General features: G+C 42.3%; 1 protein-coding gene across 5 annotated transcripts in view; it reads left to right on the forward strand.

Moving 5' to 3' along the window:
- The window catches only part of mcf2l2 (MCF.2 cell line derived transforming sequence-like 2), a 128,121-nt gene that overhangs the window by 25,037 nt on the left and 84,587 nt on the right, over window positions 1–18,497 (forward strand). For all 5 annotated transcript variants that reach the window (XM_065956054.1, XM_065956057.1, XM_065956055.1 and 2 more), the window contains exons 2-4: window positions 12,756–12,839; window positions 17,144–17,258; window positions 17,356–17,446. In XM_065956054.1, coding sequence (XP_065812126.1) covers window positions 12,756–12,839; window positions 17,144–17,258; window positions 17,356–17,446 — 290 coding nt within the window. The remainder of the gene's footprint in view (window positions 1–12,755; window positions 12,840–17,143; window positions 17,259–17,355; window positions 17,447–18,497) is intronic.

The following is an 18,497-nucleotide window of genomic DNA, read 5'->3' on the forward strand; positions in this document are numbered from 1 at the left end:
TGTGGGAGGTCTGCTGCTATGAAGGCGCAGAAAAGGTAGACTAGACACCACAGTGGTAACCTTATACTGACACACAAACATACATTATACACTCACACAGCAGTTTCCTGTTGATGTCTTACAGTCTGTAAGATATATACTGAATTAAATGATAAAGTGACCTTACTATATGATCAGACATTAAGGAAACATGTTATGTTGAAGTGCTGGCTTCTCTGACAACAATGCAGCAGCCGTACGTCCTCTTTCTAACTTTAGATTCTGGCCCTGAATGCTCTGGATTTGTTTGGACCAGAGAAGGTAGGCGGTTTTAAGGCCCCTCGATTTGCCAGGTATGAGACCAGTTATCAGGTCAAACCAACAGGTGTTGCAGCGATGGAAGCGGGCGAGAGAACGGGTTCAGATAGAAGTGATTGTACCCGACCTAAAAAGCCTCTGCATGTTTCTAATAAGCTCCACGATTAGAAACGTGCTCAAACTAGGATCAATGTTGGAGATGTTTTTGAAAAATAGAGAGAGGTTAGAAGTCAGAAAGGTTTACAGACTGATGCAGAGCTGGATAAACACTGAAGCTTCAGTGTCCACAACATGGCAACCTGCGCGAACACCGACTCTAGAGAGGAGGGGTCAGGGGGAGACAGCTCTTCAATGTTTTTAATTTGGAATGCAGTACCCGTTTTAAACACTAGGTGTCAGAGTTACTTAATGCTCCTTAAAGTAACGTTAAGTGTCCTTGGGTCCCTTGATATGTAAAGATGGGAAAGATGTAAAGATCTTTCTATGGGAAAGATTTCTCTAAAATTTATCGCAGTCAGATGCTGTCATGTTTCAAAGAGAATAAACTATTGTGTGAGAAATATACGGAGAAAAGGATTGCTACAAAGATGTACTTTAATAATCCCCAAAACTGAACTTAATCCCTAACAGAAACTGTGGTTGTCAAAGTCTAAATATAGTATCAGAGAAAATAAATGTACAATAACCTACTGCAATTTGAGACCATCTACAATCATTCACATTAAAAGTCCTCTGGATGAAGCATCACATTGTTTGCAATCACAATACAGTCAACTACAAAACATGAAGCTGAACTTTTCTCTCTCATGAGATCGAGCCGCTGGAATGTATGACTGTATGAACAGAAGTCATGTTTTTTTCCTTTTTTTTTAAATCACATTTCTTGCATTTGAAAACTTGTATACAGTGACGGGAAATGATACACTTACTTGCCTGGGAATATAAAACTGTTCCTGTTCTTAGAGGAAGTAATTCACCAAACAAATCTGAAGCTCCATCGCCATTGTAGTGAAACAATGTGTGTGTGTGTGTGTGTGTGTGTGTGTGTGTGTGTGTGTGTGTGTGTATCAGCAGATGTGTGCAGCAGTGTGTGTGTGTGTGTGTGTGTGTGTGTGTGTGTGTGTGTGTGTGTGTGTGTGTGTGTGTGTGTTTGTGTGTTCTCACATGTCCACATTATGCACTGAACTTCTGTATGTGTGTCTGTGTCTATACGCTCTATGTGTATCCATGTTTGGGTTTGAGTCCTGCAGGACTTCGAGTGTGCGCTCATGGGTGTGTGTGCCGTGTTTATTTGTGTTTATGTATAATTCTTTCTCGATGAAATGTTCATATAAACGCTGTGAGAACAGAGGAAAGCTGGAAACAACAAAGCGGGAGGTTGAAGTCACATGTGTTTCCTTCAAAATGTTTGTGTCCAATAAGCTCATGTACACTCAAACGCACGCACACACAAACCCAAACCGTTTCCACAGAGTGGACTGTGGCCCTTTTGTTCTGTCCACCATGGCATTCCCTGCAACGCTGGGTCTGTTTCTGGAGCGTGTGCGCAGCCATGATCAGTTGTACACACGGGTTCACAGGATCAGAACTACAAGATCAACTTGGAAAGTGAAGAGAAAAACGTGAAAACAACATGCTGCTCTTTCTTTCTGAGGTTGCTTTGTTGTTCATTTGGTGCCTGTTTTGACTCACCCCCAATTTCCAAAGACTCCGTGCACGTCCTGGTCCGTCAGCGCCGTGCACTATACTCCCACGTTCACTGCCACTCTAGTGAATGATTCTGCTTCCACAGCGAGCACCGCGGTCCATCTCTGGAGCGTGCCAGCAGCGCCTTTAAGCTCTGCTCCGTTTCAAACATGCAGCAAGTCTTTTTTTTGAAGGAGTACCTTATGAAAATATGACAACCAGGACAGGAAGTCAGACAAGGAAACACCCAGAGCGTCCGGTCAATTTCAAAATAAAACCCAACATACCAACTCACGGTTGTATTTTCCATCACTTTCTCACGTCAAAACAGGAACCTCTCCTGTTTATTCCCGCGTGATCTTGTAGTTCTCCTGTGATATGTGTACAGCTGCTCGTGGCTGCGCTCACCTTCCAGTAAGGGATCCAGTGGGGCAGGGTCCCAGGCCCGTAATGACTGTGTGAATTGGGGGTTAATGTTGATAAAGTGAAGGAACATACAATCTGGTGTCTGTATATTGTGTTTTATTTTGAAATTGACCAGATGCTTTGTGTGCTTCCTTGTCTGACTTCCTGTCAACCTATTTTCTTCAGCATTGATCCATGCTTGAAGCAGGCTTCTGTCGAAAACAGACTTGGTGTGTATTTTAAACGGAGCAGAGCAGAATGGCGTTGCTGGCACGCTCTGGGGTGCGTGATGTGGGAACACGATTATTGACTAGACTGGCAGTGAACGGTGTTGTACGGTGTACCGTGCACCGTGCAGTGTAATACACACAAACATGGATGATGTTGGATATAACAGTTTTGGATGTAACTCGGTTCATTTAGTGGTCTTGGTCCTTACATGAACTCCTATGTATCACAGAGATGCATGCAAATGTTGCATTCCTGAATGAAGCTTAGTCATCTGCAAACACTGTGAGTCGAGTGTGACAGTCCTCCTCAGGTGTCCTCATGGTGAGTCTTGTCATGAATCTAAGGTCGGTCCTGAAAGCACAAACTTAACTGCAGCGTGCATGTTGACTCGTACTGGCCTTCTTGGTGAACAATCTCTCCTTTTTTTCATTTCACTCGTCTTTTCCACTTCAGTCTCCTTATGCCCAAAGTAGAAGCTAAATTGTCCTTTTATGAGATCTCTTAGTGGTTCCCTTTAAATTTGGCTATATCCCCTTTCTCTTGTAAACTGTTAATACCTGTCAGATCTTTTTCCTTTTGGTGTGCAGCTCCAGCAATGTCTGTTCTAAACTCTGCTGAATGGAGGATTTATTTATAAAAGAATAAATCTGTCACTCTCGTCAACATGGCCAGTCCTTCTATGTTATGATTGTGACATCAAGGCCTTTAACTTGTGCTTCTCTTTACTCCATGCAGGAGAGTAGGAACAATGTCAATCATGTCAAGCCATGTCAATCAGCAGTTTCCTCCTAGCTTCTAAATGGTAAATGGACTTGAGTTTGTAGAGTTCTTTTTTAGTCTTCTGACTACTCAAAGCATTTTTACACTGCAGGTCACACCTACACATTCACACACTGATAGCAGTGTCCATCAGGACTAACTAATCCCATTCATACACATTCATACGCCACCGACGAAGCAGCGGGAGCAACTAGCTGGTTAAGTGTCTTGGCCAAGGACACATCGGACATGTTGCTGCCGGACCCCCGTCCTTCCACTTAGGAGACCACCGACTCTGCCAACTGAGCCACAGCCGCCCCTTGTATATTCTGGACCTCTCCCTAGTCAAGCAAAGACCTTGTTTAGCATTTAAGATGAGTTTCTACAGCGATGTCAGCTCTAAGTTAGGCAGTGATGATCCACATTTTAAATACTCAGATTGTCGATGCATATTAATGGAGTAGTCAGAACTGACCCACTTGAATCAGTTGAGAAATCAGTTGATCAGAATATGAGGATTAAATATAAAAAGCAAATGACCGAATGCCGCTCGTCTAGCCTTTGTGTAACTATGGAACATTAATTACATAACTTCTCATATCATGACATTTTCACATTTGTGCCGAGTTCGCACGGCTGGAGGTCTGAGGAGAGGGACCGGCGGTCGACTTGTTAGCTTAGCTAGCAGGAGGAAAGAATGTGAATGAGCTAGGAGTAACGGTATATAAACCCTTTACTTACTATCCTGTCAACTTATTCTTGGGCAATGTTACCATATTAAACAGACTCAGTGGTGAACTTTGGAAATAAAAATCTACATGTTTATATTTGTGATATTTTCAGTCAGATTATTTATACCATGATGGTGATGGAGGCTGGTGGGAGGGACCCCAACAGACTCAAGCATCGCCCCCGAGTCTACCACAGAGCTCATGAAACACTTCAGACACAACAGCAAACAGAGCCAAACATCCAGCCTGCAGAAATGAAACACACATGACTGGATCAGTGCATATACACAATCACTGTCTGTCACTCCCACACACACACACACACACACACACACACACACACACACACACACACTGTAGCTCAGCCCTGCAATGTAGATCGCTCCCTCTCCTCCCTTTTCTCTTGCACTCTTTCTTTCATGTGCTGTGTCTCTCTGCCCTCCCCCTCTGACTCCTGATTGGCTGCTTTGCTGCTGAGAGCAGAGCTGGTTCACTACAGCTGGAAAAACTGACCACAGATGCATGTAACAACTACAACACACACACACACACACACACACACACACACACACACACACACACACACACACACACAGTGCAGGGCTGTGCTCATGCTGTGTGGGTGTGTGTTTGTCAGTGTGAAACTGGAGAAAAGAGAGAGAGAACTTGGGACTTGTTGGTCCAGACGTCTGGAGCAGTTGATGATGAGGATCTCGGTGGTGGATGGTAATGAAGAAGCAGCTGTTGTTGACAGACCAGGGTCGCTGCGTTGCTGTTTTGGGCTGAACTCACTGCTGTTGGATGTCATGATGTGACTGTTGTTGTTTTTTTTAATGGGATTACTTTTTCATATGGAAGGATTTCTATTCATGTCTGAATGCGTTCAAGCCAGGAAGGTGCTATGATGAAGAGTGTCAAACACGTTATAGGTAATGTTTACACACAAACACAGACACACACACACACACACACACACACACACACACACACACACACACACACACACACACACACACACGCACACACACACACACACGCACACACACACAGTTAAACCTGCATGAACAAGTACAGTCCTTTTGCCTCACTGTGTAACACCACCCTTAACTTCACGACTCACAGTTAAACGACAAGCTGGTCCATCATGGTGCAAATGTGTCTCAGAGCAAACTCCCTTCTTGCACTCCCTGACACCAGATATGACGAGGTAGACTCCTGCTAGAACCACAATTCCCATGACCATCTGGAGAATAAACAAATGAAGTGTCTTCTTTTCTGTCAGACTTCACTGAAACTAATTCAAAAGTTCTGTATAGCTCTCGATTTACAGCAAATACAAATCACTGTATTTTGTATAAACACACTCTATCTTGTGCTGTACTTAGTCATCAAAACAAAGTGTTTGCACACACACAAACACACACACACACACACACACACACACACACACACACGCACACATCTGTTGCCAGCATTGCTTTTCTCTGTCTGCCTGGTGTCACACTTTTTCCATCTCACCCGTTTTTTCCTTTTCACTCCGGCACTTAGATGATATAGTTTACAAGGTATTTCCTTTTGTACTTTAAAGTAGCTGGAGATGGAGCTTTGGTTTAGACTTCACACTGGTATGTTGAGTCGATTCAGACGGTGTAGCTAAAGTGCTCGGCCTGGTACGGGGAACGGGAAGTGCAAACCAAATTCACATTTTGGTAAACATTTTTACATTTTAGTAAACAAAATGACAAAAGAAAACTCTTTTACCAAGGACAGAACAAATGCTAAGATGCTAAACACTCTAACAAATGCAGGGACAAACGTACAAGGGGCAGAACACTTTAACCAGTCTCGAAACAATTTTACAAATGACAGAATGTAGAGGGAAAGGGAATGTACCAAATGACGTAGGTGACCTGAAAGTGATTTGTCTCAAGTTTCGTAAAAATGTTACACACTTTATAACTTTGGTTTTTGCACTTCCCAGTCACCATAACCTGTGCACGAAAATACAAATGTCTGAGAGGGTTACTTTAAATGTAAAGTCAGGTATAAACTAAGGGTTACAGTAATGTGGAACATGGAGTTCCGATTTGTTGTGTTTTTGTCATATGAACTAATGCAGCATTTGTAGCACTCATCCTCAGAGACAAGTATTTTGATGCATCTTGTGTTCTGCTATTTCAGTTTTTTCTTCGTCACTGTTGATTTTGCCATTCTGGTAATAAATTCAGTTGTAGGCAGTCACCATGAATTCACTGTAGAAACACAGAAGTCCATGCCAGCAATACAGCAAACACAGTGTTACAAACAACATGCTCCAGGGCTGAATTTCTCTGGTGCTTTTATGTCTCTGTGCACATAAAAGACTACAGAGCAAAAGGCTGAGGCATAAGAGGGAAGTGAGCGAAAGAACTGGAGTCCCCTGTGAGTTCTTAGACACAGAAGAGCCACTCAACACATGTTGTCTTCATTATGATAAGCCTCTCCAAAAAGAGAAAAGACAAGAAAATGGCAGAAATGCTGCATGTCAAGACAACAGATTTGAGAAACAGCGTAATTGTTTCAAGGAATCCTCAGAATTGATCAGCATGTCTGGACATATCTGGGACACGTTATTTGGAGCATTTGAATTCTGTGTTAACTGGTTTTATTTATGGTCACTGGGGACGGTGTAACCATGCTAAAAACAAGTCCTCCAACACAACTGAATATGTTGTTTTCAAACCCTTTAAAAACGCCTCAAGTCTTTTTAAAGGAGCAATATGTAAGATATCTACTGAATCAAATGACCTTACTATATGATCAGACATTAAGGGAACATGCTATGTTGAAGTGCTGGCTTCTCTGACAACAATGCAGCAGCCAGTATGTCCTCACTATAAGTTTAGATTCTGGTCCTGAATCCTCTGGATTTGTTTGGACCAGAGAAGGTAGGCGGTTTTAAGGCAATCCAACATAGCCATTTTGGACGCGGTCAAGAGAACGGGTTCAGATAGAAGTGATTGTACCCGACCTATAAAGCCTCTGCATGTTTCTAATAAGCTCCACGAGCAGAAACGTGCTCAAACTAGGATCAATACTGGAGATGCTTTTGAAAAATGGAGAGAGGACATGGCAACCTGCGTGCACATCGACATTCTGATGGCAGGAAACACTGAATATATCAAGAGACAATTTCAATGTTGAGAAAAAAAAGGTCTTCTGGATTTCTGTTTCTTGTCACCCCATCAATGTAACAGTCACTACTCTATTAGCTCAATGTGGGTCTCAACCAACTACAGGTCAGTTTTGATGGGTTAATCAAAGAGCTGCGAAAAAATACCCATCCATTGACACAGAAACATATGAAATAGTGCATGTGGAAAGAGGCAGTGACAGTGACTACTATGTCAACAGGATCATTTTAATTCTCCTCATAAGTCATGCTGTGTTTCTGATTAGTTTAATTCTTGAACGTTGAGCTTCAATCTGTTCGTGAACACAAACGGTGCTGCTGTGTGAGAGCATGCCGTGTAATCCTTTTAAATTTAGAACAGGCGGACGAAGGTGAGGACGAAGGTGTGTATGCTGTAGGCGCGTGCTGACAGGGGGTGAGGAAGTGTTGGCACCATTGGTGTGTTGCCGTAGAAACGCTGAGTGTAGACGCCTGACAACTCGGCACAGTGTCTGTCACACCTCGGACGGTTGCCATCAAACTCTTTGAGCTGCTTACAAAGATCCTCTTTATAACAAATGTTTCTCCTGCTTCATCACAGCTAAACTTGTGTTGTTGATTAGGCAAAATAAATTGAATGATATTAGCTTTGTTATTGTGGTACTCTAACATTAACCTGAGGTACATAACTCTGTTGAGCTTACACGGTCAGGGAGCTGATGTTCATCTTTAGGCTCTGGTCGAAGATGTTGCTCATCCGAGTGTGAAGCTGGATACAAAATGTTTTTGAGCCCTATCCAGTGGATTTTCAGGTTTGGGGTGATTGCCTACTTTTACAAAAAAGAAATTTCAGTGTCAAAAGCCTGATTCAGATATTTATGACGCTGTGATGTTTTGCCTTCAATAAGACTGTTGCAGAGGTGTGGAAGAAGTGATCCATCCCCTCTACCTTACTTCGAGGTAGTAACAGAGGCACTACATGGGCGAGACGGTATCAGCTAGATGGTTTCTGCTAGAGGGGATCAGCTGAACGGGATCATATCAATGGGATCAGCTAGATGGGCTAGTCAGGATCGACGGAGTCAGCTGGGGAGTGTTTGTGTGTGCATGTCTGACCATGTGTCCATGTGACGCTCCCGCTGAGCCACAAGCTGTGGCGTGTCTGTCTAACTTGTTAATAAAGTTGATCTCAGTGTTGCTGGAGCATTTTGAACTCTTCCAGCCATGCTCTCTCGCAATGCCTTAAGGCAATGTGAGTTCACAGACCGGTACACCGATATTACAAATCGTTATGGAATCAATTTGAATTTATCAAGGTGTAATATATGAAAGTGTTTTATTCAGTTGGGAAAGTCTGTAGGTTCTCCTTGATTCTCTTGCAAAAAGACATCTGCCATAATTCCGCTACTTACCGCATCCTTGAGTGGGTAGGGCTGTCTTTGTTCCCTGATGTGGCTGCAGGGCTCACAGGTTGGACAGGGAGGGGTTCTTGAACAACATAAACAAACAGCCTTATCTTTCTGAAGCAGTCAGTCATCTTTAAGTGTTCCCGTATTGTCTGTGAGGTTGGCGCTCCTTTTTGTGAAACTGAGGAAGTTTGCTGCCTTTTTAGAGGTCAGGAGGACATCCAGTGTCAGCAGCTTTCCTCCAGGGACCTTCAGAATAAACACAAGTATTGCATGACAACATAGAAACAGTTGGCAAAAAGTCAGAAAACGACATGCACGCCTCCAGGAGAACCTTTGATTTGTTGGATGATACCAGATGATACCAAAACTCTACATGATAGTTTGTGTGCGAAAATAACATGACAACATGTCCACAGATAGAACATGCACAATACTTTCGGTGTGATTGATTTAATTACACAAAAAAACGCTGCTTATATTTATAAAATAGTTAGAGCTTTAACGTTACTTTTGATGAATGTGGCAGCCATTTTGGATTATAACTCAGGCTAGTTTCCTGGTCAGAATTCCGGCTTCAGGGATTCGTCCTTGATGATGTTTCAGACCGGCAACTGGGAATTTCCAACTCTGAGTTCAAATCTAAAGAGCAGTTATATTGAGAAGCTGGCAGGAGAAGCTCTGATTAAAGTCCGAATTGTGTCTGTTTGCATTCACACATGCAGCTCTTCCTGCAAATATCAGGAGTTTTTTTTCCAGGAGTTTTCTTCTAGTTTGAAAGCCCTATCTGTAACACAACCTTACATCTGTATATATGAGCACGTCCTGCTCTTACTCTCTGGCTCTTCAGTCCTCTGGCAGTTTCTAAAAACAGATTGTTTCTGTCTGGAATTGAAGCGGTCATAGATCAGGTCTGTCTGCACCACTCCGCCTACTTTGATGTTCAGGCAATACAGAACATCCTCTCTGTATTAGTGCCGGACTGTGGTTGCATAACCCTGCTGTTCCATATGTTCTTAGACAGAAAGTTCACTTTTCATTGAATTTAGTCGATTTCATGAGCCCATAGATTATTAAAGGTATCAGTGTGGATGGGGCATGTCATCCCAGTAGTATCTGTTTTAGAGCACCCAGGTAACGTCAAACAAACATGCTTTATAGTTCACAGATTAATACAGTGTTGTTATGTGTTATCTTATGTGCTGAATATGAGTAGAAAACAAACACTTTCTTATTTTATTTTTTTTCGCAACATGAGATATTTTGGGTAATGTCATTATGGCTATTTCATGGGAATTATAACACATATAAGCAACAACACTGTGGCTGTGGCTCAGTGGTAGAGTCGGTTGTCTCTCAACCTAAAGGTTGGGGTTTTGATCCCCAGCTCCTGCAGCCACACATCCAATGTGTCCTTGGGCAAGACACTTAACCTCGGATTGCTCCCGCTGCTTCGACAGCCGTGTATGAATGGGATTAGTTAATACTGATGGACTCTTTACATAGCAGCCTCTACCATCAGTGTGTGAATGTGTAGGTGTGACATGCAGCGTAAAAGTGATTTGAGTAATCAGAAGACGCTATACAAGCTATACAAGTCCAGTTACCATTTACCACTACAACAAATACAACAGACAAGAGAAGACTGGCTTTTTTGTGTTTTACAACATTTGCATATGGAATTGACTGAACGCACACGGACTCCTCTATGTGCCTTTTCCATGAGCTTCTTACAATCACCATTTCCTCACCATCTGCTGAGGAAAATGATGAAGATGAAAGCTGGGAAGCTATAGAATAGTGCTTTCACACTTGCAGAAAACTCCTTAAAAACTCCTGATATTTGCCGGGGGAGCTGTATGTGTTAACAGCCAAATTTTTCCATTCCACTTCACCTGGAGTTTCTCCTGCCTGACCTCTAGTATTCACAGGATGTCCGAGTGAGCTGATGTGAGAAGGCAGCAGGATATTCTCTGGAGAATTCAGCTTGAGGCAGTGGGAGGGGGAGTGACGTATATATAGTCCGCTATTTCTGTGTCTTTTTTTCTTATGTCAGGTCTTACCTCAGGAGACCCCCCCCTCCTGTCTGACAGGGATAGTCTCCAGCTGTGAGGTGCATTTGTGAACTACCAGGTCAGGAGCATATCCGGAGCAGTCCTCCTGCATTATGTAGATATTTTTAGGAGTGTATATTTGAAAACGGTTTAATTAACCTTGAATTAAGACATATTGGCCCGTCTTCTGTGTTGGTGTTAGGCATGTTTCAAAAATAAAGCCTCTGGTTATCTTTTGCATTATATATACACCCAACATTTCCATTTCATAAATTCATAAAAAAAATGTTTGACACTTGTAAAAAAGGAGCTGATTAAGGGGAAATACTTGTATATGTGATATGTACAAAATGAATCAGCAGAGTTAAATTTAATGCAAGCTGTATTTTTAGCATCCTTGGTATGTCAGCAGACTCAGATACCAAGAGCTAAGGTACACTGATACTCCATCCCTTAAAGGCCGGTCTCACTACCAGCCATTGTGCTTTCCTTCTCCTTCTGTTTCCCCCCTCCCCCCACCGGCACGCAAACCAGCCAAGCATGTTCCAGAGTCATAAAGTACAGTGAGTGTTAATGCATGTCTTTATTCTCAGGGACAGAGAGAGGTCTGTTCACTGCGCTCAAAGCTTCAGGCTGCAGGAGAGACCATGATAATCATGAAAGCAGCGTGTACATCTTTTCTAAACGGGGAACAACACAGCTGTGAAATCATGTGAATCTGAAGCTCATGAATTAAAGAACTTACAGGATGAATATGTTCACATCAGGGCGAGACGCCAGCTTTTCAAAGTGGAAATTAAATGAAGATCAATACATTTTCCAAGGCCGTTGATAAGACTTGATAAGTGTTTCCTCTCCCATTCACTTCAGGTAGGGACCCCAACGCTAGCCCCTAACATCTCCAAGGGGGAGGCAAAAAATACTGATATTTATGGAATTTACAGAATTTGTGTGCACAATGTTGACACTTGGTGGCATTTGAACCTGGGCCAACCGCTTGGAGGACTACAGCCTCCCCAGGAATAGTTTCTGGTTGTATGTTCAGTCTGTTCAGCAAACTTTAAATGTAATGTTAGTAAACACTCAATGAAACAGCATGTCTAAAGCTTGATCCAAAGGCAACTGGACTGGTTAAAGATCTTGCAGAACTAGGTTAACGACTCAGCGAACGACTCTGATGTGTGTCATCCTTGATCATTAGCATGCTAATGTGCAGAGGCTTACATGTCTGTCTCAGTCCACCACATAGTTTAGAACTACATTTAAGCCTTTCGGAGGAGAGGTGAAACATCTTCAACCAGCCCAGTTGCCTTTGGATTAAGCTTCGAATTTACCATGACCTGGATGACTGAGAACCTACACAGACACCGAAACAGCATGTCAATGCCGTAGACTGTAAACATTCATGGGCGTATCCTGAGTGAGGTCACGCATCTGTTACTGCAGGGGGACTTTGGAGTCCAATCGAGGGTGGGCCCCATGATGGAAATCCTGTCTCAGTCTAACTTTCAGTCAACCTAACGACAGGCTGAGAGCTGGAGCTGAGGCGGGTTTTAAGCATCTTGACAAACCGTTACATCGCGCCCATCTGTCAGTCAGGTCAGCTATGCACCTTAGTGTGAAAAATGCTTATCCATCATAAAATCAAAACAGATGAGTTATCAAAAATTTGCCCTCCCTTCCAGTGTGAACCGATCGAGACTTAAGCTAATTATTTCTGCTGTAAAAAGCGGATTTTTTGAATGGGGTATGTATGTGACTTCCGGCTTCTGCAGGGCGCTCGACGAACTGCAGGATTTTACACTTCCGCATCAGCTTCATTTTACAACACAGGAGGTTGCAGCTTGGTCCTTGCACACTATTTTATGTTTTTCATGGGATCTAGTAAACAAGAATAAGAGCAGATTTGTTGTGTTTTGTTTTCATGTCGTTCTTGTGCAGGGGGAGGATTTGTTTGCTTTCACAGTCTGTCTGGATATCATGGATGCTACAGTGCATGTGTCTTTATCTGATCCCTGTGTGTCCTTCCTTACAGATGAGATCATGCAGCAGGAGATCAGGCCCCTGCTGGCTATGGACATCATCGAGCAGCTTCATCGCCAATTTGCTTTGCTCTCAGGTACGGAACTGTCGTTTCATGTTTTGGGTTTCTGACGATAAAACTGTTCAACTTTTATTGTTTATCACAATCTTATTCCTATCATTACATTACATACAAATTGGATACATTAAATAAATTCATGCTAAGGTCATCAAATTACCAGCTTAAATGCAAGTATGATCAAGAGTGTCCCCAGAGGGATGGCCTAGGACTGCCTGGGCCACCCCTTGAAAGCTGATTGGCCTGCCTGCTGCCACCCCCAATATCCTGTCGTAATATTGGTTTCCCAGTCTGTGGAGTCACATTGCCTTACGGTGCTGCAGAAGCTAAAGAGAGCACGGCATAGAGGGAGCTTCACATACACACATGGTCAGACATGCATAACCACACGGTGCTGTTCTGCCATGCTGGCTCCTCCGATCCCGTCTCTTTATCTCACATCAGCTCTGTTAGAACCTCTGATAACAGTACAGAGGGGGGAATACTGTCCCCACCATTACATCGTGTCAACGTTTAAACTGATAGAAACATAAATATCAAGCATTGAAACGGCACTCTTTTCTTAAAGATTTATTTTTTCGGCTTCTTGACTTTATTTTGAAAGGAAAGTGGATAGAGTAGGAAACCAAGGAGAGAGAGTGACATGCGAGAAAGGAGCCACAAGCCAGACTTGAACTGGGCCTGTCGCTCGGAGGACTATATAGCCTCCATGATTGGGGTGCGACCACACTGCTAGGCCATCAGCGCCCTGTTAGGCCGTCGCTGCTTAGTCGTCTCTTCTTCAATTTCATTTAGCTGTCAAATTAGAATTAACCTCTCATGCACCTCTGTGCAAGAGTACTTCTTATTTTCAAGCTGAGAGAGACTTTCAAAACTCACACAGAAGGTGAAAGTTTCACTTTCAACATTTCTGATGAATCAGCAAATTACCTGCAACATGGTGTCTTCTTCCTGATGGGGTTGAATGTGTTGTATCATCAACAAAATTCAGCATTTCCATCTCAGTCAAAAAAAATCTAATGTTGGCCCCCTAAGTTTTAGAGTTTTAGTTTGATTCCATTCTCTCTAAACAGTTCTCTAACTGTCCTGTCCTCCGTTGAGAGGATGCATGAACATCTGAGTCCGATAATAATCTAAGAATAGAAGGACTACTACGTGGAGCTGTTGGAATAATTTAAATGGATAATCTATGTAAATCAGGTAAGTTTGGTCAATGGAAAAACTGTGAATGGTAAACTATAAACGGACTTGAGCTTGTACGGCGACTATGCAAAGCACTTTCACACCGCAGGTCACAGCTACACGTTAACACATTGATGTCAGAAGCTGCAAAAAGTGTCCATCAGTTTGAACTAATCCCATTCATATGACGCTGACGAAGCAGTAACTGAACTTGGAGTTAAGTGTCTTGCCCAAAGACACATCGGACATGTGTCTGCAGGAGCTGCGGATCAGCCCCCTGACCCTCCCAGTTGAGAGACAACCGACTCTGCCACTGAGCCACAGCCGCCCCAGAACCAGTATTCAGGAACAAACTATTTTTACTTTAACCTCTCAATTAGTCAGGCTCTGATTTTATTAGAAATTGTTTTTTTTTTATTGGGAATTGCAGCTTTTACTTCAGGTTGCATTTTTTCCATTCAGTGAGTTCAGTCCCAGCATTCACACGTTGGTGCCCTCAAACATTCCAGATGTGTTGTTAATGGTGGCACAGCTGCCTGTGCGGTTCTGGAGGGATTCTTCTCATTCCTCCTCTCAGCACTCTCACAACAGTCAAAATAACAACTGTTTAAAATAAGCCTGTCAGCATTACTTGCCTGCAGAGTTACATAAGTTGATGGCTTTTAAATGTGTGTCTATTGTGAGTTTGCCATTTTTGGGTCTTTACAACTTTGTCACATGTAAACTGAAACCATTTTGACATCCCATCTGGGGTTTTTCCTTCTGCTCGGTCACACAGTGTTCAAAACAACGTGATGACTCTTTTCTTGGACCTTTTGTTGTTTTCAAACTTTCAATTTTTGCAGATGCTGCTCTTTGCTTCACCTGTTCAGCTCTTTGGGGTTTTCGTCTTTATGCTCCTTTTTTCTCTGGGAAGCTAAACCACAAACAAAATCACTGTTTTTAAGTTTTATTAAAGGGCCGGCTGCTGCTCAGTGGTAGAGTCGGTCGCGGGCTCGATCCCCAGCTCCTGCAGCTACATGTCTGTGGTGTATGAATGGATTAGTTAATACTGATAGTCACTTTACATAACAACCTCTACCATCAGTGTGTGAATGTGTAGGTGTGACCTTCGGTGTAAAATCGCTTTGAGTAGCCTGAAGCCTAGAAAAGCGCCAAATAAGTCCATTTACCATTTAACCACCTCCCAGGCTACACAGTGAATGATATATAGTTGAATAAATAGTTCATTGAATTGTGTTGTTTACTGGAGGCTACACTTCATTCACCACTGATACTACTTTAAGCACAACTCTACAAAAGTCCTTAGAGGAGGGAAAAGACTTCTCACAAATCTTCATATAGCCTGCAAATGCTATTGCGGCCACTTGAGGGCAGTAGAATAAACTGAGAGGATTCAAGATTCAAGCTTCAAGATTTTTATTTGTCACATGCTCATACAGATGTGCAGTGAAATGTAAAGACTGTTCCGCAAAGCCATGCAATAAACACTCAAATTACTAATACACATATATACAGTAATATATAAATATTATGTCAAATTAAAAAAGAAATATTTGAATATACAAAATATAGAATAATGTAAACAGTGTAAAGTGTCCAGGGTGTCAAAGTACAATGTGCAGATTGGAATATGTGGTGTGTGTGCATCATGTATGGATGGATAATATTGGAACCACCATTACTCTTCATAGAAAGTTGATTAGTCTGACATGTTGGCAGAAGATAACTCTGGACACGGAGCTACATTGGCATTGATTTGAAGGAGCATTTTCTGATTCACCTGATGATGTCTTATCATTATTAACTCTTCCTTCAGCTGCTGTTACATGAGCAACGTGATGGGTAATATGATGATACAAACATTTATTAGACGGGGCCCTCAGCAGGGAGTAACAGAAAAGAGATGAGCTGCTCCTGCGTTACGTTAATCAAGCTGAAGAAAGAAAAGAGAGAGAGGGGACACAGAATGCAGGTTTTAAAGAGAGATCGAAGGAGAGGGATTTCTTAAGTTAAGTTTGTTGCCAGAATTGTATCAGAGCTACGGGACTGAACCACAGGCGCACAGCTGCACTGCGCACTCATCTGGATGGTCCTCAGTTCTGTCCACACTTCTTAGCTTCTCCTGTATTAACTGATGTAAAAACAAACGTACGGCCCCTGACCCAATAAGACTTTAACACCCCTGCTTTAAAGGACGTGGCATGTCACTTTCTGTCTGTTTGACTGTTGTTTTTTCGGGTTGTTGTTGTTGTTTTGTCTTTCTGGTGTCCAGGGGCATATGATGGGCCTTTCCAGTGAAGTTGATTAGGTGTGTGAGGATAAAAGATGAATGTAAGACTGTAGGTGACATAGTGACGTATAGTGAGTGGGTTAAATGTGTCTTTTTATCTTGGCATTCCTTCAGCAAACATTTTCAATCATCATCCTATTACTTCTGAAATGACTGAAAGCACTGTGGCTGAAGTAGCAGAGGTTTGTAAACTCAATGGTGCCCTCTTGTGGCTTAAGCTATGTGTAGCAGCAGAAGAATTAAATTCAAGTCAAACACATTAAAAGCAATTCCCAGGATGTTCCTTGAGCTTTAGTTTTGTTTTTTACGGATCTGTGTCATAAAATCCTACTGGTTTTAAATATTAAATGTTATTTTCTAAAAGCTGGGCTGGAAAGAAAAGGAGGAAACATTTTGCTCATACGGTACACGTTTCACAGACTATATCTGACTTTGGGAGATACAAAGACGTCGACTTTCTGCCTAACATCCTTGGCTATTTGGGAGTTTTCTTTTTTTTTATTATTTTGGGCTTCATTAGAGAGACAGGACAGTGGATAGAATCAGCAATAATGGGGAGAAGGAGAGGGAAACTAAGAGGAGGTAAGGAGCTACCCGGGCCGACCGCTCCTATGACAGAGCCTCAGCACATGGGGCACAACCCAACCGGCGCCCCTCTGCTTTGGAGTTTCAAACATGACCTTAGACCTATGAAATCTATTCATCATTTGTATGAACTTTTGCTATGTCATAATTTAGGTTTAATACAGAGCTGATTCACATTACAGGAGCAGTAAGACTCGAGAGTGAGTTTATACCTGAAGGAAGGACCGTTTTTATTTATGCTGTGTTGTGTTTCGTGTTGCAGGAGGGCGAGGCAAAGATGGCGCCCCCATCATCACCTTCCCAGAGTACTCAGGCTTCAGTGAAGTGCCAGAGGAAGACTTCCTCAATGTTGTTACCTACCTGACCAGTATCCCCAGGTACACACACACACACACACACACACACACACACACACACACACACACATATGCACAAAGCAGCAGTTTACATGTATTTTCTACTCCCTGTCTCCAGCCTGGATGCCGCCAGTATCGGCTTCGTTATTATCATCGACCGGCGGAAGGACAAATGGAGTTCAGTGAAGGCGTCTCTATCCAGGATCGCTGTAAGTTCTCACACACACACATTAATTAAATTGATAATAATGAATTAAATGTTTCAATCTATGCACAACCCACAGATATCCTGACTTTAACTTCACAAGTCAAGTTAATCAAACTGCACATGGGAACAGTAAGCTGATTAATAAGGCTGGCTCTGTGATCGGCATTAATCCTGACTCACTTGAAGTAACTTTTGAGAAGAGAGCGAGGACCAAACTGAACACGGGTCTGATCTTTGAAGGCGATCCTTTGCACTGTGACTTTAAAGGTCGCTGCTTCAGTGAGCGACTAGTGATGCCTGAACTAGGATAAATGGGTCCCAACCTTTTTTGGCTCGTGACCCCACTTTGACTTACAAAAACTCTTACAAAAAACCCATCCAAAACCCATCCAGCTTTTTGCTGAATTAATTTGTTTTCAATCACGTCATAGTGTATCTACTGTGTTAAAAGTAAACATTCATCTTAGAACACATTTAGGCTTTCTCGTGTGTATTATTGTGGACAGAAAAGAAAGGTTGGGATAACGTTTCTGCACAACGGAAGACAGACAGACAGAGACTCTGCAAGTGTCTTGGTTTGGCATTGGCCCAAATATACAATTACGGCGTGTTTTTAAACCTTTTTGACATGTTTATAATAAACTATACAGATATGTACTGTCACAGTTCATTTTTATTTTTTGTCAGTCTTTCTTTCTTCTTGGGATGATCTGATCTTTTCCTTAAATCCTTGTCTGTGGAGGACACTTTCTCACAGCTCACTGCTGTAACTCATGTTTTTATCCACTAGAGGGCAGTCTATTGAAAATGAAGTCCTCTGCATCAGCGCTTCTTTCAACCTTTTTTTTTTATCACTAAGCTTTACTAGAACAATACTCCTGACCCTTCATGACATCTTTATTTTTTATGCATTATTAAACTGAAGGATCAGTACATTAAAAGTCAATGTGACTGTAAAGGCCTCTGTTGTGGGATAACTTGATAAACTTGAGGTTTAGACTTTAGTTGCATAGAAAAACAACAGCAAGTATACACTTACTTAACATATACAG

Source organism: Labrus bergylta, chromosome 6 (genome assembly GCF_963930695.1).
Source record: "Labrus bergylta chromosome 6, fLabBer1.1, whole genome shotgun sequence".
In the NCBI taxonomy this organism is placed as follows: Eukaryota; Metazoa; Chordata; class Actinopteri; order Labriformes; family Labridae; genus Labrus; species Labrus bergylta.